The sequence below is a fragment of the Vombatus ursinus genome, unplaced genomic scaffold (assembly GCF_900497805.2).
Source record: "Vombatus ursinus unplaced genomic scaffold, bare-nosed wombat genome assembly UNPS02014935.1, whole genome shotgun sequence".
Lineage (NCBI taxonomy): Eukaryota > Metazoa > Chordata > Mammalia > Diprotodontia > Vombatidae > Vombatus > Vombatus ursinus.
This window is the reverse complement of record NW_020954713.1, coordinates 2,015,426-2,034,996: the sequence shown is the minus strand read 5'-3', so window position 1 is coordinate 2,034,996 and position 19,571 is coordinate 2,015,426. Positions and strand designations below refer to the sequence as shown.

General features: G+C 51.2%; 1 protein-coding gene across 8 annotated transcripts in view; it reads left to right on the top strand.

Moving 5' to 3' along the window:
* Window positions 1-13,261, top strand: part of PNPLA6 (patatin like phospholipase domain containing 6) — a 39,563-nt gene extending 26,302 nt beyond the window's left edge. For 5 of the 8 annotated variants that reach the window (XM_027844098.1, XM_027844095.1, XM_027844093.1 and 2 more), the window contains 15 exons: window positions 4,742-4,882; window positions 5,024-5,087; window positions 5,162-5,330; window positions 5,422-5,604; window positions 5,730-5,848; window positions 5,948-6,104; window positions 6,450-6,566; window positions 9,417-9,486; window positions 10,650-10,766; window positions 11,563-11,711; window positions 11,799-11,951; window positions 12,086-12,205; window positions 12,445-12,541; window positions 12,656-12,765; window positions 12,943-13,261. In XM_027844098.1, the coding sequence (XP_027699899.1) occupies window positions 4,742-4,882; window positions 5,024-5,087; window positions 5,162-5,330; window positions 5,422-5,604; window positions 5,730-5,848; window positions 5,948-6,104; window positions 6,450-6,566; window positions 9,417-9,486; window positions 10,650-10,766; window positions 11,563-11,711; window positions 11,799-11,951; window positions 12,086-12,205; window positions 12,445-12,541; window positions 12,656-12,765; window positions 12,943-13,014 (1,838 nt within the window). In that variant the 3' untranslated portion in view covers window positions 13,015-13,261. Of the gene's footprint in view, window positions 1-4,741; window positions 4,883-5,023; window positions 5,088-5,161; window positions 5,331-5,421; window positions 5,605-5,729; window positions 5,849-5,947; window positions 6,105-6,449; window positions 6,567-9,416; window positions 9,487-10,437; window positions 10,555-10,649; window positions 10,767-10,841; window positions 11,712-11,798; window positions 11,952-12,085; window positions 12,206-12,444; window positions 12,542-12,655; window positions 12,766-12,942 lie in introns of those variants that run through there. The other 3 variants (XM_027844094.1, XR_003567506.1, XM_027844100.1) reach the window with 3 other exon arrangements.
* The last annotated feature ends 6,310 nt before the right edge of the window (window positions 13,262-19,571 follow it).

Sequence of the window (19,571 nt, the reverse complement as noted above, 5' to 3'; positions counted from 1 at the left end):
AGAGAAGAGAAAGGTGGCAGAGAACTTTGGGCTGGTGATCCATGGAGGTAGAGCTGATTGTTATACTCCATGTGTGGACTATAGCCACGATGCTGTACCCCCTTCATTGGATCCCCACGATGACCTAGTGAGGTAGACACTCAGCAATCAGTCAGTCAGTGAATGTTTATTAAGTGCCTACTATGTGCCAGGTACTTGGCTAAGCTCTGGGGATACAAAGAAAGGCAAAAGACCATCAGTCCCTCCTCTAAAGGAGCTCACGATCTAATGGGGAGACAACATGCTAAGAGCTATGTACAAACAACATCTGTGCAGGTGACATTGGACATAGTCAGTGGAGTGAGGGCACAAGAGTTAGAGGGATTAGGGAAGGCTCCTTGTGGAAGGTGAGGTTTTAGATGAGTCGTGAAGGGAAGCCAGAAGTGAGGAGGTACGGGGAACGGCCGGTGAAAATGCCCAGAGTTGGGAAGTGGAGAATCTTGTTCAAAGACCAGCCAGGAGGGCCACGTCGCTGGATCAATGAGTTTGTTCAGAGTTTGGGAAAAGGGAATGAGTGGGAGGAAAGTATAAGAGGACTGAAAGGGCAGAAAGGGGTCAGGGCTTCAAATGCCAGAGGGTTTTGTGTTTGGTCTTGGAAGTGATAGGGAGCCCCTGGAGTTTACTGAGTAGGGGTGTGACATGGTCAGGCCTCAGGAAGATCCATTTGACGGCTGTGTGGAGAATGGCCTTGGAAATGTCTCATTCTTCACCTTGAGTCCATCCCCGCCTCTATCAAAAGGCAGAGGTAACGTGCTTCATCATCCATCCTCTGGAGACAGGGTTGATCATTGCATTGATCAGAGTTCTCAACTCTTTCAAAGCTGTCTTTTGTCTTTATGATATGGTTACTGCACGTCTGGTTCTTCTCACTTCACTCTGCCTCAGTTCATACAAGTCAGTGATGACGACTTTAAATGACAAGACTCAGATTGATTGTCCAAAAGCATTGGACGACATTGGCACCAATTGATGAGGCTTTCACCATTTTTTAATAAATGAAAAGCTACATAGGGGCAACCAGGTGGCGCAGTGGATAGAGCATTGGCCCTGGATTCAGGAGGACCTGAGTTCAAATCTGGCCTCAGACGCATAACACTCACTAGCTGTGTGACCTTGGACAAGTCATTTAATCCTATTGGCTAGCCAAAAAAAAAAAGTTAAAAAAAAGCTACAAAAGTGTGAGGCTTCATGTGTAGTCAGTTGAGATCTTGGATTTTACTTAACCAGTTTGGTGGCTGATCCACTTGTGAATTTGCTGGGGGTTGCATAAGGTATTGAAAGAATAGTAGAATCTTGGGGGGACAAAAAAATGACAGTGGAGAGACAAGATTGCCATGTCCAGGCATTTGAAGGGCACTCATATGCAAGAAGTACTAAACTTATTCTGTTTGGCCCCATCCTACAGGACCAGGAACAACCAATTGCAAAGTTGCAAAGAGCCAGATTTAGGCTTGATGTCACAAAAAACTTCCCAATTTTCCAGAGCTGTAGAAAAATTAAATAGGTTATCTCTGGAAGTGGTGGGCTTGCCTCTTTGGAGGGCTTTATGCAGAAGCTGGATGATTACTTTTTTCAACATTTTTGTCACCGTCTTTTCCTGCCCCCACTTTTGCACTGAAGTCACTTGTTTTTACTAGATGACACTGAGCCTCATCTGAAAAATGAGGGGGCAGATGGTGATGAGGTCTCTTCCAGCTCCAGATCCATGCTTCCATGTTGATTCAATTTGGAGGATTCTCCCCACCCCCATTAAAAAAATGGATGACATTGAGGATTTTTTTACATTACAGTAACTTTCTTATGTACTCTCTTTTCCCCACCAAACCTTCCCTGTTAGCAAAGAAAAACAGTTAAGCAGTGCTTGCTCACCAGATAACCACATCTGACAGAACTCCACACCCATGGTTATCTCCTTTCCCCTCCCACCTCCACCCCCAACCAAGAGGACAGAGTTGTGTTTCATCAGTTTAGAAGGACTTTCCTGAGGTGGAGGGAGCTGCTCTGCCCCTGTCCTCCTTGTACAAGCTGCTCTTATCTTCTTGGTGGCCTTTTTGGCTTGTGCTCATCCCAAGCGCTGCAAAGGGGGATCACACCATGGCCCCTTCAGTGATGTTTCTTTCTTGTTCCTTCTGGGCCTGTGACAAAAACAACTCCCCCAGTTCTCTTAAGAGAACTCGTGAACCCTCCTTGTGTTAAACTGCACTTTCCTCCTATCTTCTGGTTTCGGTTTATGCCATAAAGTCAATATTGACACCATTGATTTCCTCCAGTAGCATGTTGACTCACTGGGCAAACATCTTATGTTCCGGGCATGAACAATTAAGTGAATGCTGATTTACAGCCTTAAAACTGGTCCTCCACCCCTTATGCCCCTCTGTTACCATCACTGTAGAGCTGGTGGGGGCAACCCAGACCCAAGGACCATTTTGTGTTTTTCTCTGTTTTCTTGGGTTGCCTGGGCCCAAGAATTCATTGTCTGGTGGACAGCTCCCTGGTGCTGAGCGTTTCCATGCTTTGACCATAGCTTGGCTTTCAAAGAGTAGGTGCAGCGTGTTGCCAGGACCGTAACTGAAGCCTTTGTAGCATGATATGTTCTTAATTTGTTCTCATCTCCCTTTTACAGGTGACTGAAACAGACCCAGAAAGATCCTTTCTTTACCCTCGGTCTCTTCTGAAAATGTGGTTCCAGTAGAACCATATGGATGATAGCCCAAGTCAGCATGGTTGTGACTTTCTTGTCTCGTCACTTATTTAATTGATTTGATTGGGAAGCACTTTGTAAACCATAAAAGTGCTCTGGGAATCATTTCAGTTGATCCTTCTCACTACAATGAGGATGCTCATTTTGCCAATGAGTGTCCCTTCCACACAGCTAGTCTCGGGCAGGATTTGAACCTAGCTCTTCCTGACTCCAAATCTAGCATTATGCCACATTGCCTTTCAGTTGGCTCTGCCTGGGCCTTCCCAGGACTTGACAATAGCATCCTGACCACGTTTGCATGAGCTTTGGTCCAAGGGCTTAGCAGTGAAGAAGGCAGCAGCATTCTTGTCTTACCCTTCTAACAAAGCTCCTTCTCATGAGGCTTGGCTTTGTTAGCTCTGAGGCTGATCCAGGGTCTCACCAAGCTGTCGTCTTGATTCCCTGCTTTGGGGGAGCCTCGAGTTCCCATGAACGTGAGTTTCACTGTCTTTCTGATCATGTGTTCCAGCAACTTCTGCTAGTGAACCCCCATGTTCCCTTTCTGCTGTCTGGAAAACTTGTCATGAAGAGGGGTGGTCAGTGGACTAGAGGATCTTTAGTGATGACCTGGTCCAGCCCTCCCATTTTACAAACGGGAAAACACAAGCCTAGAGAGGGGAAGGAAAGGCAGGGTGATCACCCTTCCCTGATCTCTCCAGCAGTCCCCGGGCATCTGGTGCAACCGGTTCCCTGAATGTCTGCCCCTTCTGCCTTTTTCCAGACTTGGTCTCCTCACGATGCTTCTAGTTTTAGAGTTCTTGTCTTGATTGGTCTTGGGGTGAAGGCTACTGCAGCTCTTTCCAGTCCTCTTCAGGTCTCCCCAGGCTCCTAGCCCTTGCATCCTCATTTCTTCCTGGATGCTCCCCTCAACCTGGGTGGTTTGGGCAGCTCCAGGGATTTGGGCCGGACATCTCTTGAGGCTGCTTTAGCAGTTTGTCTGCATTCCAGGAAGTAGAATGAGCAAGGTTCCAGACCACAGGTTCCACTCCCTATGGAGAAGGAGCCACAGAGAGGGATCCCCTTTTTCCAGGACATCCATGGACACGTGCAGTGTTGGAGAAAAAACTCTGAATTTGGAGTTTGGGGACATGGGGTCCAATCTCAGCTCTGCCATTTTATTGGCTGTGTGATCTTGGGCAAGGCACCTTCTCTGGGCCTGTTTCTTCATCTGTAAAATGAGGGTTTCGTAGCAGATGGCCGCCAAGGTCCCCGCTAACCCTAAATCTCTGATCTTTCTCTAACCTTTAGTTTCCTCCTCGGGGCTTCTTCCTGGCACTCTCTGGGGCTGCCTTGGCCCCCCACCATTGTCCTTTTTTTTGGTCTTTCAGGCTCTGGCAATAGAAATAGGGGACCCCCTTCTCTCGCCCATCAACACAGTCTGCTCTGCTGCTGTCTTTAGATTTCCATCCAGAGCCCTTTGCTGTCTGTCCTCTCTTCCAGCTTACCTTGGCGTGGTGCTTTCATCATGAATTTTGTTGATTTATTCTCTCTCTCTCTGGGTTTTGAGGTGCTTTCAGCCTTGCTGCTGGGGTCCCAGAGGCACTGTCATGCCTTTAAGAGCCTGAGACCCATTCAGTGTGTAGCAACTTGGGCTGTTGCATGCACCTCCCTTCTTCAGGCCCGCTTGGTCCCCTTAATGCCGACAGCCAGTTAGCACAGTGGCATGGGATCTCACCACGATGTACCAAGTCCTCTGATAGCCCCTTTATTTTTTTTCCTTGGACTCCAAGAAGCTGGCCTGTTTGCTTCCCACTTTGCATTCACCTCTTATGGGTTCGGGGACAGTCTGGAGAGATGGGGTGAAGTCTAGAGGCAGGGCAGAGGGTTGGAAGGATGGGAGGAGCTCCAGGGACAAGCAGAGGGTTGTAGGGTTGGGGGTGCTGTAGGGACAGGGCAGAGGGTTGAAGGGATTGGATGGTAGAGGGTCTGGATGGGTCAGGGTGTATCCTGGTCTCTCCCTAGGTTCAGGGCTTGGTGTGCCGCCTCCTTCGGAACTTACCAACCCAGCCAGTAACCTGGCCACAGTAGCTGTCCTGCCTGTGTGTGCAGAGGTGCCCATGGTAGCCTTCACCCTGGAGTTGCAACATGCTCTGAGAGCCATTGGTCAGTGTGGAAGAAGGAGTGCCTTGATCAGCATTGGGGAGGGGTCCCTGGGCCTGTCTGTCAGTCCATGGAGTGGAGCAGGGTGGGGTGGGGGCAGTTACAGGGGATGTCCCCTAAGATATCCTTCCTTGTTTCCTCCAGGCCCAACTCTGCTCCTCAACAGCGACATCATCCGGGCGCGGCTTGGGGCTTCAGCTCTGGACAGGTGAGAGGCTGGGAGGGATTAGGGGCTGGGGTCCTCTGCTGGCACTGGTGCTCATTCCTTCAAACCTCATGCAGCATCCAGGAGTTCCGGCTGTCTGGTTGGCTGGCCCAGCAAGAGGACACACACCGCATTGTGCTCTACCAGACAGACGGCTCGCTCACCCCCTGGACCGTGCGCTGCCTGCGCCAGGCTGACTGCATCCTCATCGTGGGCCTGGGTGACCAGGAGCCCACACTTGGCCAGGTGCTGACCCCTGACCTTCAGCCCCTCTTGTCCCAGAGTGTTGGCCTCCCGGCCCCATTCTGACCTGACCTGCTTCCTGCCTCCTGCGCAGCTGGAGCAGAGGCTGGAGAGCACGGCCGTGCGGGCCCTGAAGCAGCTGGTCCTGCTGCACCGCGAGGAGGGCCCGGGGCCTGCCCGCACAGTCGAGTGGCTCAACATGCGCAGCTGGTGCTCAGGCCACCTGCACCTGCGCTGCCCACGCCGGCTCTTCTCCCGTCGCAGTCCTGCCAAGCTGGTACCACTGGGGCTGGGGGGGAGGACGGAGGACCTGGGGCAGACGGGGAGGCAGAGGGAAGGGAGGATCGTGGCGCTGGCCCCTGCCACCTCTGCCAAGTGCATGTCCTCATCTTGCCTCCCCAGCGAGAGCTCTACGAGAAGGTCTTCTCTCGCCGTGCTGACCGCCACAGTGACTTCTCCCGCTTGGCCCGTGTGCTGACGGGAAACACCATTGCCCTTGTCTTGGGAGGGGGTGGGGCCAGGTAAATGATGGCTCCAAACATAGGAGGTCGTGGGGAAAGGGGCTCGAGAAAGGCCAGCTTCTGATTGGGGGCTGCTGATCATTGATCCTTGGCCCCCAGGGGCTGCTCCCATATCGGGGTGCTGAAGGCTTTGGAGGAGGCTGGTGTGCCCGTGGACATGGTGGGTGGCACGTCCATTGGCTCCTTCATTGGGGCCCTTTATGCAGAAGAACGCAGTGCGAGTCGTACTAAGCAGCGTGCTCGGGAATGGGCCAAGGTAGTCCCAGAACCTTCTCCCTGCCCCCCCACTGTACCCTGAGATCCCTCTTTGAACCCCTCATGCCTGTTACAAACCTCAGTGGCTCCCTGTGAACCCTTCAGGCTCCCTCATTGTCCCCTTGTGAGTGCCTCAGGTCCCTTGGTTCCCCCCCAATAAATCTCGGTGACTCCCTGTGAACCCCTCAGGCCCCCTTGGCGTCCCCCTGTGAACCCCTCAGGCCCCCTTGGCGTCCCCCTGTGAACCCCTCAGGCCCCCTTGGCGTCCCCCTGTGAATCTTAGCAGCTCCATGCTCCCTAGCACCTGGTGTCAAGCTCCCTGGCCTTCTCTCCATGTCTCCCACAGAGCATGACGTCAGTGTTTGAGCCGGTGCTGGACCTCACGTACCCTGTTACCTCCATGTTCTCAGGCTCTGCCTTCAACCGAAGTGTCCACCGGGTTTTCCAGGACAGGCAGATTGAGGTGCTGCCCTTCTCCACCTCTCACAATAACCTCATCCTGATCCTCAGGCCTCTTTCTTCTTTTCTGTCCCCCCTGCCATGCTCTGACACCTTTGCCTGCTCTCTCCCTTACCTCCTTCTTGGTCAAACCCTCAGGCATTTGGCTTTGCGATTTGAGTGTAGGGACTGGCCTCTTCACCCATCCCATTTTACCATTGCCACAAGGGCCCTGCAGGGGGCACGCACCCTGTTTTTCCATTTCTCTGTCTGGGAAAGAGAATTTGGCAAATGACTCCTATTCATTATCTGGCCCCAGGTTGGCAGAATTTGCAGCAGGCGCCAAGGGAGCAGGGGTCTGGGCACTGTAAGCCAGGCACACGGCTCCAGGTGATTGGGACTGGAGCAGTTTTCATCTTATGGGAGGAGTCTCTTCCTCTGCAGGCTGCTCCAGCCCCAGGACCTGGTTCAGCTCCCATTCTCCTCACCCTCCTCTCCTGCCCTTCTTCTGTCTGGTCTGGCTTTCGTGGGCCCACCACTCTTCTGACCCTGTGGATTGTGACCATTAACTTCTTATCAGGATGTATCAGCGTTGCATCCTTAACCCTGCCCCAATCTTGTACCCTGGGGCTTTGGGCATGGGCTTAAGGTTATGCCATAATTAGCCTGTGGTTACTGCTCAGATTTTTTGAGCCTCCCACCTGATTCCCAGAGGAGCAGATGCCTGCCCTCCAGATGAGGCCGGGTTACCTGGAGGGCAGTGAGGACGTGAGCCTTTATGAGAATGGAAGCTGTTTTCTCACTCTGACTTCAGACCCTCTTGTCTCAACTTGGACATTGCTGCCCCTGTCCCTTCTTTGGCGTATCCTCTGATTCTCAGCCTATTTTCTCCACTCTTTTTTCCATCCTTTGTGCATTCTCATCTTTACATTCTCATTCAACACCGTCATCTTGTTCATGGCAGGAGCTTTCACTTGATTTCCCCATAAGTACCAGATAGCTGCCCTACCTGTCAGACCAGGCCAGTTCCTGGAGCCCAGCTGCCATTTTAGCCCTTTTCCCCATGGTTTCTCCTTGAATATTCCCACCAGTGCTTGCTCCTCTCCAAAGGAGAAGAGGCATCCTTTTTGTTCTGAAATTGGAGGGCTCCTCCACCTCCCCTCCCCCCACCTCCTCTTCCCCAAGTTCCTTTTTAGTATCTGCTATTTCTTGTCTTGAGGCTCTTAGATCTCTTACACATTGCCCACTCTCTGTCTAACACCTCCCATACTTCAGAGGTGACAATCCTTCCCCTGGTCATGCCCATTCAGCTTAGACCAGGGGTGGTTCTTTTTTTTTTCCTTAAATATATTTTAATTTATTTCATTAAATATTTCCCAACTACATGTAAAAAAAATTTAACATTCATTTTTTAAAATTTTGAGTTCCAAATTCTCTCCCTCCTGCCCCTCCCCTACTCATTGAGAAGGCAAGCAATATGATATGTTATACATGTGAAGTCATGTAAAACATTTCCATATTAGTCATGTTGCAAAAGAAAACAGAAACACACACACACACACACACACACACACACACAAGAAAAATAGAGAAAGTAAAAAAAAAGTATGCTTCATTCTATACTCAGAGTTCATCAGTTCTCTCTGGAGGTGGATGGCATTTTTTTATCATGGGTCCTTTGGAATTGTCTTAGATCATTGTCTGCACCAGAATATAAAAGTCTTTCACAGTTGATTATTGTACACAATTGCCATTACTATGTACTATGTTCTTCTCACTTCACAGCATCCGTTCATGTAAGTCTTCCCAGGTTTTTTGGAAACCATCCTGCTCATTATTTCTCGTAGCACATTAGTGTTCCGTCACAATCATATGCCACAGCTTGTTCAGCCATTCCCCAATTAATGAGCATCCCTTCAGATTCCAGCTCTTTGCCACCACAAAAAGAGCTGCTATAAATATTTTTGTACAGATAGGTCCTTTTCCCTTTTCTTTGCTCTCTTTGTGTTACGGACCTAGTAGTGGTACTGCCAGGTCAAAGGGCATGCCCAGTTTTATAGCCCTTTGGGCATAGTTCCAAATTGGCCTCCAGAATAATTGGATCAGTTCACAACTCCACCAACAATGCATTAGTTAGATTGGGGGTTCTTAACCTGGGGTCTGTGAACATGTCTTTTAAAAATATTTTGATAACTGTATTTTGGCATCATTGGTTTCCTTTGTAATCCTGTGTGTTTTATTTTATGCATTTGAAAACATGATTCTGAGAAGAAGTCCTTAGGCTTCCCAAAACTGATGGCCAAACAGGTTAAGGACCCCTGGGAGACTGACAGCTTCTCCACATCTGTCCATCCATCCATCCATCCATCCGTCTGTCTGTTAATCTCCAAGCGTTTATTAAGCACCTGCTAGGTGCCAGGCTCTAGGGATGCAAGTACAAAGAACAAACCAGTCTCTGCCCACAGGGAGCTTGTTTTCTAAGGGAGGACGGGGGGACACAAGAAGCATATAAAGATCTTCATTCTCTGTGTGTTTATCTGCGAGTAAATGCGCTTCCTGAGATGTAAGCTAAGGACCTCCTCCATTGGGGTTCTGTTCCCGGGGGCACAGGGAGGGAGAGGAAGAGGCTCCTAGAGATGTAGTTGTTATGAGCATCAAATGTGAGAAAACCTGTGTAAAGTGTTGTTAAAACTTACTGTGCTGTAGTTAGCTGCTATTATGCTTCTTAAACTCTTCAGATGTAATTCCTACCAAGAGAAAAGTGAGGCTTTCGCAGCATTCCCTTCAGTCTTCCCTGATCACTGTCCTCCCATTGCCGTCCCTGTGCCCTTGTCCACCATCTTTGTCCACCAATCACTGTCTCTCCTCCCCCCAGGATCTGTGGCTGCCTTACTTCAATGTGACCACAGATATCACTGCCTCGGCCATGCGTGTGCACAAGGACGGTAGGCCCCCCCACGCACTCTTTTTCCTAGAGCCCACGTCTTCGCTGCCCTTCAAGGGACCTGGCCGCTGAGGAAGTGGGGGAGTGGGGAGGGTGTCAGGGCCTGGTCCTGCTCAGATGGAACACTCACTCACTAACCCTTTGATGGTGGCCTTGGCACTGTCCCTATACAAGTTCCCCCTCATTGGGGTAACTTGAGGCCTCCTGTGTAGGAGGGCTGGACTGTGCTTCTTTTTGGAGTGGATTCTCAGGGAGGGGACTTGGGTCGGTGTTGGTGGCTTTCAGCTTTAAGGGGCCATGGTTGCTGGGGGTCTGGGTGCAAGGGAAGCCGGGGCTGAGCCATCTGGGACATTGTTAACAGCTGAGCTGCCTGTCTGCCTTGGGGTGCTGGCCAGGGCTCCCCAGCCCCAGTGACCTCTAACCTCTAACCTGCTAACCCACCAGGGACCCTCTGGACAGTTTGGACTCCCAGGCCCTGAGCTGGGAGCAGATATGGGGTCCCACCAAAGGTCCCCCACCTTCCCCAGGATGAAAGTCTGCCTTGCTGTCCTCTTCTACTCTTCCTCCTCCCTCACTCTCTCCACCTCCAGTATGGTCCTCGTCTTGCCATCTCTCCCCGTCTTGGTTCTCATCCTGTCTCCACTCAGGTCCCTGGTCCCTTCTGCCTGCCCCTCAGCCCCTGGCCCCTCGTCACTCTCTCCCCCTTCGTGTTCCCATTCCTCTCTGTCCCCTTGAAAGGGGAGTGGCCCATCTGGCCCAGTGCTTCCTGCAGCCCATTTCTTTCTGCTCTGTCTCTTCTCTGAAGGCAGCATGTGGCAAGGTCCAGTGCCTTCCCTGTCTCTGCCACCTCCATCCCTTTCCTGGTCCCCTTCTCTTCCTCACCCCCGCCCCACTCTGTCGCTTCCCCGTCCCCCTATCCTCTCACACTCCCCTCCCACTCTGTCCCCCGCAGGCAGCGTGTGGCGGTATGTCCGGGCCAGCTCTTCCTACAGCCCGTACCTGCCCCCCCTGTGTGACCCCTCGGATGGGCACCACCTGGTGGATGGGTGCTATGTTAACAATGTCCCAGGTCAGCACCGGGGGGCGCTGCTCTTGGCCCCCCCTCAGGTGGGGGGGGACCCTTGGGTGGGGGGGCCTGACGTGGTGTCCCCCCTCCCTGGGCAGGGTCTCTCTGGCGGTATGTCCGGGCGAGCATGACGCTCTCGGGCTACCTGCCCCCCCTCTGTGACCCGAAGGATGGCCACCTGCTCATGGACGGCGGCTACATCAACAACCTGCCAGGCAAGTGGCTGGGCCAGGGGTGGGTGCAGGGCACTGCATGCAGGCACAGATGACCGTGGGTGTGCACATGTGTAGGCACAGCTGTGTGCATGAGAGGCACACGGGAGCCTGGGAGCCTGGAAACAGAGAATATCCAGATGGTCTTCCAGCGCCAGTGATTCCGGACCAGACCTAGTGGCCCTCCTGTTCCCTCCTGGGCCTCCGGGGCCGAGCCCTCTCGCTACTGCACAGGTCTCCTTCCCTTATGACCAGCCTCATGCCCTCCCCTGTTCTCCCTCAAGCGCAGGTACATCAGCTTGCTCCCTTTGAGTTCCGAGGAGCTGGACTCATGGGGTTCATGCAGGTCACCTCTGGCTCCACATACGTCACACAGGCACACCCAGAATGCAAAGGAAAGAAAAGCGTCCCGGAAAACTCTGACTGGTGTAGCGGCATGCTGCCTCCTCTGCCTTTTCTTCCCTGAGTCCTCTCCATCTCAGCCTCTCACCCTGCTCTTGGCCCTTTGTGGTGGCTGCTTGGGGCAGGATGGGAGGGAAAGTGCTCCTTCCCTGCCTGTCGTGTGGCCCCAGCCTTGGGCAGCCCCTCCTAGAGACAGCGGGCCTGGGGTAGGGTTCAGAAGCAGTCTGGCAGAGGGACCCCATTTCCTGGGCATACTTCTTTTCTTCCTGGTCTCCCAAAAGGAAGTGCTGAATGTTCATACACCAAGGCTCCCCCCCCACACATACAACTGTACCAGCCCCTTTGTCCTCCCTCAGCCCTCCATTATTCTAGCTGATTCCCCCTTTCTGCCCTATAGCTGATATTGCCCGGAACATGGGGGCAAAGACAGTGATAGCCATCGACGTAGGCAGTCAGGATGAAACTGACCTGAGCAACTACGGGGACAGTCTGTCGGGTTGGTGGCTTCTCTGGAAACGTCTCAACCCCTGGGCTGAGAAGGTCAAGGTGAGTGAGGCCTCCCAACTCAGAGCCAGGGGGCAGAGGATCAGGGCTGGGATGGGCTGGGTTAAGTGAGGCCCTGTTCCTTTGTAGGTGCCGGACATGGCAGAGATCCAGTCCCGCCTGGCCTATGTGTCTTGTGTGAGGCAGCTGGAGGTCGTGAAATCAAGTTCCTACTGTGAGTATCTGCGCCCACCCATAGACTGCTTCAAAACCATGGACTTCGGCAAGTTTGACCAGATCTATGTGAGTATGGGAGGAGCAGGTGGGAGTGAGGATGGGGACTGTGGGTAGGAATGGGGTCAAGGTTGAGGGAGTGGATTCAGGAGGGGAAGATCTCAGGTTGAACCCCTGCCTCCAGCCTTCCCTTGGCCCTGCAGGACGTGGGTTATCAACATGGAAAGGTGGTGTTTGGGGGCTGGAGCCGTGGGGACATCATTGAGAAGATGTTGAGGGACAGGCGTTCTGCTGACCTTAATGAGAGTCGACGTACCACTGATGTGAGTCACTGAGCCCGCCCCAAACTCCACCCCAATGGTGGACTCCCCCCATCCCCCGCCCCCACATACACACTGACTCCCATGGTGGACTCCCCCCCATTCCTCTCCTCCACATATACATTGACTCCCATGGTGGACTTCCCCCCATCCCCTGCCCCCACATACACATTGACTCCCATGGTGGACTCCCCCCATCCCCCGCCCCCACATACACACTGACTCTCATGGTGATTCCTCAGGTGCTGACCTGTCCCAGTGCAGGCTTTACTGACTTAGCAGAGATCGTGTCCCGGATTGAGCCAACCAAAAGCTATGTGTCTGACAGCTATGCTGATGGTGAGGGAGGGGGAAACTAAGACCTGGAACCCGGCGGAGTAGGGGCAAGGTTGGGGGGCGGGGAGCCGGAGGAGGCCCAGTCAGCCTGTGACTTTCTCTGTCCCTAAATCCTAGGAGAGGAATCAGATTGTCTGACAGAGTATGAAGAGGATGGTGGTCCTGATGGAGCCCGAGATGAAGGGGGCTCCCCTGGAGGGGGGACACCCAGCAGCACCTTTGAGACTGTGAGTAGAAATAGCCAGTGTTTCCCCCCTAAGTTTCCCCTTAAGCTCTTCCGGCTCTGTTCAGACTTCTGAGCCTCTTGCCCCCAAGCATCCCCCGACTGCCTCCCCTCCACCCTGTCCCAGCTCTGTCATGGGCTGGCCATGACCAGGACCCACATAAGGCTGTTGCTATTACAGGATGAGGAGAAGAGTCTGAGGCACCGGAGAGGCCGCCCCCAGGACCCCCCTGGTTCTACTGCGGAGGCCTGAGCCCTCTCCAGAGGGGGTCCCATCCTCCTGTCTTGGGAGTGACTCCAGGGCCAATCGGGCCGCAGCTGAGGGAAAGCTGTAGCCCAGGGTGGGGATGGGGCCCCCAAGCACCAGCCCTGCCCCTCCACTCCTCGGCACTTGCACTGGACCTGGCACTGGACTGAGCTGCCTTGGGGTGGGGGGTGACTGCACTGAATTGACCCCCCATTCCCCCCACCCCCCAAATAAATGCTTCTGGCTTCCTCTATGCTTGCTTGCTGCCTCTTGGACCCAAGGGCTGTGGCGTCCCTGAATCCCCTTTCAGGCAGGCCCTGGGCGGTTGTTCACCTGAGTGGCCACCAGGGGGCCAGGCTTCTTCACCATTGAGCCAGTCCGTGGCTCATGTGGTGTCCCCAAGGCAGGGGTTTGGGAGCCCAGGGGAGAGTTGTGAGCCCATGGCCTGCCTGAGGAGCACACCAGGCGGGCTGTGGAGAGGAAGCACGCCCAGAAGAAGAGAACCTGCAGACCCCAGCCCAGCCAGGCCTGCTAAGGGTCCCTCTTTCCTTTCCTACTGTCGATGCCACGTAATCCAGATCATAAGAATAGTTTTTCTGGGGTTTACTGTGAGGGTAAGTAGATAATTATATATACATTCAGAAGTGTGCATCCGTGAGGAAGTGACAGGGAGGGCGTCAGTAAATCTTTGCCTCGGGAAGGAGCCCTGTAGGCCCAAGGGTCGGGCACGGGGTTTGAGGAATGGGGACCTCCGGAGAGGGACAGAGTCTTAGACAGAGGCATTGGGCAGTGGTATGACAGAAGGCACAGGGCTTGTTTGGGGAAGAGCGAGGAGGCTGTCCGGGATCAGAGCTGTGGGGCTTCATGGAGCAGAAGCGTGTGAGCTGAGGCTGGGAAGGTAGACAAGCCAGGCTAAGGAGTTTGGGTTTTATTCAGGAGAAAGGAACAGGTTCTGTTCTCGAGCAGGGCCCAGCACTGGGCCTTGGGCCTCACTTGACCCACATCGACATCCTAGGTCATGGGTGGGGAACTTGCGGCCTTGAGGCCCTTGTGGCCCTGGAGGTCCTCACGTGTGGCCCTTTGACCGAATCCAAACTTCACAGAACATATCCCCTTAATAAAAGGATCTGTTCTGTAAAACTTGGACTCAGTCAAAAGGCCGCACCCCAGGTCTAGAAGGCCATATGTGGCTGCAGGTTCCCCACCCCTGTCCTAGGGATTCCAGTTCCTTCCCTGAACTCAACCAGGGGACCTCTTCATCTGGCTCCAGGGCCTTCTATTTTCATTGCTTTAGAAATATTCACCGTCACTGAGCCTCCTACTTGAAGTCAGGAGCTTCTGCCCTGCCTTCCTGGTCCCAAGTGGGCTCGGTTTCTCAGGCTGAGGGATCTCTGTCCCTTCTCTGGTTAACCTTGCCCTTTCCTCTGCTGCCACCCCTGGAACAGGGTGCCCTGGTCTAGCCTCCACTCCTTTCCTCTTATTACCTACTCCATCTCTACATGCTGTATACATGAGGACTTGGTTGTTGGTTTTTTTTTAAGATTTATTTACAAGGGAAATTAGCGAATATACAAATTCAGAAATAATACACTGGGATAAGGTGATTAGGAATGTACATAAAGGAAAATGACCTAGTTCCAGCCTGGGTGGTGCTGAAACCTTCCTATCTATTGTATCTAGCTCAAGTTCCTCGAGTCTAGTATGGCCTGTGTTTCTTTCTGAGCCTGAATTCTCTAGCAGCCCTCCAGAGAATGGTGTTTGCCACCCCCAGATTGGGGATTCCACCACCTGGATGGCAGCATCCATAGTGCAGCCCTGGAGCTACCGTCAGCCAATCGGGACGCCTCCTGATGGAAGCAGCTGGCTCGGGGCTTTCTGCCCACATTCCTCTCCAATCTCATCACTATCTACCTCCCTCGTTGCCCTGAGCAAGACAGAGATGAGGAGAGTCAAGCAGTCAATAAGAGTGTTCCCATTACTTAAAAAAAATCAGAATAATAGAACCCAGTACCTCGGGGGAGAGGCGGTTTGGCACAGTGGCTGGAGAGCCGGCCAGAGTCAGGCCTCTGACATGTAATGGCTCTGCCATCCCAAGCGGGTCACTTGTCCTCAGAGCCCGAGGCAGCTAAGACTTGAGTTGTAGACAAGATGCTGACTTTCAAACAGATCTTCCTTGTCCACTCTTTGTCTCTGGATCCCTCATACTTAGCACTGTGTCTGGCTCACAGTAGGTGTTTAATAAGTGCTTGCCTGTTCCACATTGGCAGAGGGAATTCCTTGCTTGCCACACTCATGCATACGGTCTGGGTCATCTGCAGTGCTCCCAGATGACAGGCCTGTTCAAGAGGCTGTGTGGTAGTGGGAGAGGCTTAAAAACCCCCAACAAAACAAAACCAGAGACCTGGCTTTGAGTGTGTGACCCTGGGCAAATCACTTGAGCTCCTTGTGCCTGTGTTTCCTCACCTGTAAATCGAGGGGAGAAAATGATTCATTATCCACCTCACAGTATTGGTGTGGGGAAAGCCCTTTGCCAGCCACCAAGCGCCATAGAAATGTGAGCTCTTACTGTTATTACAAGTGGGACGTGATTAGGCCTGTGCATTATTAGGAAGATTACTCTGGCATCAGTGTGAAGGATGGGTCTGAGCAGGGAGAGACTGGAGTCAGGGAGACCAGTTAAGAGTCTATAGTAATAGTCCAGGGGAGAGGTAAGGAGGGCCTGAATGAGGGTGGGGGCCGTGGGAATGGAGGGGAAAGATGGAAAAGATAGTGCAGAGATGGAATCAGTGGGAGTTGGCAAATACTTGGCTGTGGGAGGTGTGAGAGGAGGGGTCAAACCCTGAAGTTTCGGGTCTGGGTAGCTGAGAAGACGTGCAATGGACAGAAAAAAGGAGGGAAGCTACCACGTTTATCAGGGAAAGTGTTGGGAGGGAAATAAAGAAGCCTGAGGGCAGCACCCAGGAAAAATGCTTAGGAATTGGGAGAATGAGGAAAGGCTGGAGAGAGGCGAAGAAAGGGAAGCTAGGTAGAGGCCAGAAGAAACCTGAGGTTAGAGGGAGTGTGGGATGATCCAGCAGCCCCTAGGGTTTAACTGGCTGCTCTCCGAGGCCCTGATTCTGGCTGCTAGGACCTAGGAGGAGGTATGTTCCCTCCCTGGCTCACCAGCCCTTGCCCCTCACAGCCCAGGGGCCCCAGTTCCCAGCCCCCTGGCCAAAATTCCTACTCGGAATCACAACAAATCAGAGTGGGAAGGGGCCATAGAGACCAAACCCTCCCTGGACAAGAAGTCTCTTTACAGCAGCCCCACACATGGTCGTCATAATTTGAAGACCTCTGAGGAGCTGTCTGCTGCCTCTTCAGGTAGCCTTAGGGAGTCTTCCCTTCCCCCAGATGCCTTCTACCTGGTGCTCTAGTTGTGCCCTCTGGAGCTTCTCTTATCTGCCTTTCACATGACGGCCCTTCAACAGGCCTGCTTCTTCTCCAGGCTAAACCCCCACGCCCCCAGGTCCTCCCCTCCAGAGGACTCTTAGGGCCTTTTCTGGAATGTATCTTTAGGGACTTTCAAGTCCCAGGCAAGAAATCCAAGCACTTGAAGGAACACTTGTAGAATTTCTTTTCTACCAGGTGAAGGGTGAGACTTTGGAAGGAAAAGAAAGACATAAGAATTTTAGAGTTGAAGATCTCTTTCTCTCTCTCTCTCTCTCTCTCTCTCTCTCTCTCTCTCTTTCTCTCTCTCCTCCCTTCTCTCCCTCTCTCCCTCCTCTCTCTCTTCATATCTTTATATGGTGGCAAATGATGTATGTGTATATATATATATATATATGTAAATGAACATATATGTATATATATGGTGGCAAATGAGATTAGGATACCAGAATGATGGGCTGTTCTTGACCAAGAATGGATTTGGCTGGAGACTTGCCAATACTCAGGTAAAAGTGTAAACTTGATTCCTATGAAGGACACCAGGTAGGGCACAGGAAGAAGAGTGGAGGTAGGCAAGGTGCCTCATGAGGAAATAATTCCAGAGAGTTGAAAGCACGGCCTCAGGTGTCTACACCCTGAGGACCCCACTTAGGAAATTTCCAAATATCAAAAGATTAATGAGTTAATCAGTGTGAATGTGCTACACTGTCACCAACCTCTCACAACCCACCGTACCTTGGAAAACCATTTCATGGGTTGCCATGGTCAAAAGAGGCCATTATCTGTCCATCTAGATAAAAATATAGATAGATAGCTATAGCTATATAAATATGTACATATAATCTATGTAGTATATATGTATATCTGTGTGTGTATATTTATACCTGTACAGTCATGGAAAACATTTCCATATTAGCCATGTTGCAAAAGAACCCAGACCAAAAAAAAAAATAAAGTTAAATAAGTTTGTTCGATCTGCATTCCAACTCCATCAGTTCTTTCTCTGGAGGTGGATAGCATTTGTCATCATGAGTCCTTCAGAATTGTCGGAGAATAGCTAAGACTTAAAACATTTTTATCCTGGTCAGACCTACTAAAGCTCGTGGTCCGTGACCACAGCCTTCAGGAATCAGTATTCCTACTCCTTCACCAGGCACTGGAGGGAGAACCTTAATGGGAAAAAGGTTTAACATGATGATATCAATCTGATCTCATCAGTATCATCAAGTCTTGGTGGGATGGACTCATGAGTCTGGAGCACAGTGGAAGGGTATTCCTTATTCAAAAGAAACATCTAATTGAGAGTCCCCTAGAGTAGCACTGACACCTGTGTGGAAATCTACAAACCTAACAGGAGAAATGTAGTGGAAAGAATGCAGGTGAGGTTCAAGAAAACAGGTGATGTCACTTTTGGAGTCTACACAGAGGAGCAGGGATGGGATGTTCTCCAGGAATGACATTCTGTTGACACAGAATTGTGTCAGCTGTTCTATGAAGAAGAAAAGAGAATGTCCTCCAGACACCAACGGGGCTCTTCAGGGAGTGCTTGTTAGCCTTAACCAAGTATGTACAGGGGCTAAAAGGGAGTACAGGTAACTGAGGAGGAACACCGAAGCACGGAGCAGTTCTGTACAAATACTTTCCCGAAGGCTAAGGCCGAATATGAATGGAGGCTTATTACTGAGGGCACCAGTTGTGGTGGGAACAATGAGGAAGTAAAGACCGCTTCTTGGAGTGGATAGCGTCATTTTAACAAGTGAGAGAGGACAACCACCCATTCATTCAGCTCAATGCAACTGAAGGACAAGGAGGGAAGCTGTGATTTCTTTAGTATGGGGAACCTTCTCCAGCTTGCACAGCATGTATAATACAGCTCAGTAGATGAAGGAAGGAAATAGGCTTTTATTAAACACCTACTATGTACCAGGTAGTGTGCCAAATGCTTTATGGATAATTCATTTGCTCCTCACAGTACCCCTGGGAGTTAGGTGCTATTATTATCCCCATTTTACAGCTGAGGAAACTGAGGCAAACATTTAAGTGACTTGCCCACAGTGGCACAGCTAGTAAGTTTCTGAGGTCAACTATGAACCCAGGCCTGGTGCTCTATCTATTGTGCCACCAGCTGCCTCAACTGAGCCCTAGGGAATGCCTGCTGAACAGATATGAAGTGACTTGTCAAGGGTCACATAGCTAGTAAATGTCTGAGGAAGGGTTTAAGCAATCTTCTCTTCCTGATTCCTGAGTCTCACACCCTATTCCCTATGCCACAAGCATTTATATGCCTTTTGTGTGCCATTATCTGTGTGATTCTGGGCAAGTCACTTCACTTCTGTACCTCAGTTTATTCATTTGTAAAATGAAGAGGTTGGACAGACAGTCTCTAAGGCCCCTTCCAGCTCTAAATCTGTGATGTTGCTATACAAAAACAATGAAAACCAATCCCTACTCTCAAGGAGCTTACGTTCTCCTGAGATTTACAACCTGTAAATAGATGAGTAAACAGGATAACTTAGGTAAGGACAGAGTGTTAATAATTAGAAGCTGAGAAGGCTTGGTGGGAGGTGACATTTGAACTAAGCCTGGAAGGAAGCTAAGGATTCTATTTTCCTTCTTTTCTATCCAGGAGATTTATCTCAGACTGGGAGGGATAAGACAAACACAGTTACAACAACTTAAAGTCCGAGATAAGGGAGATGATTGTAAGGGAACTTTTAGAGGCTTTAAAATCCCAAAATCTGCTGATGTGATTGTTAGCTGTTGCCAGTGAAATTGGAATTGTGAATGGGAGAACCACCAGAAGATTAGAGATGGGTCTCCATTTTCACATCTGGGATTCCAGGAGGAGGAAAGATCAGTTCTGTAAATTGTAGGCATTGCCATGGAACAGGTGCCCAATAATCTTGGGAAGGCAAGCAGTGATCACTAGGTGCCAACACATACTCATTAGGACCACATTGTGCGACTGATCAAATTTTCTTTTTTGAAAGGTACTAGGTTGGTAGAGCTGGAGAATGAAGTAGACACAATGTATCTAGATTTTCACAAGGCATTTAGCTGTTTCATAGTTTCCTTGCGGGTAAATAGAAAGTATGTAGGTTAGATGTGCACAGTTAGTGAGAGTACCAATGGGTTGA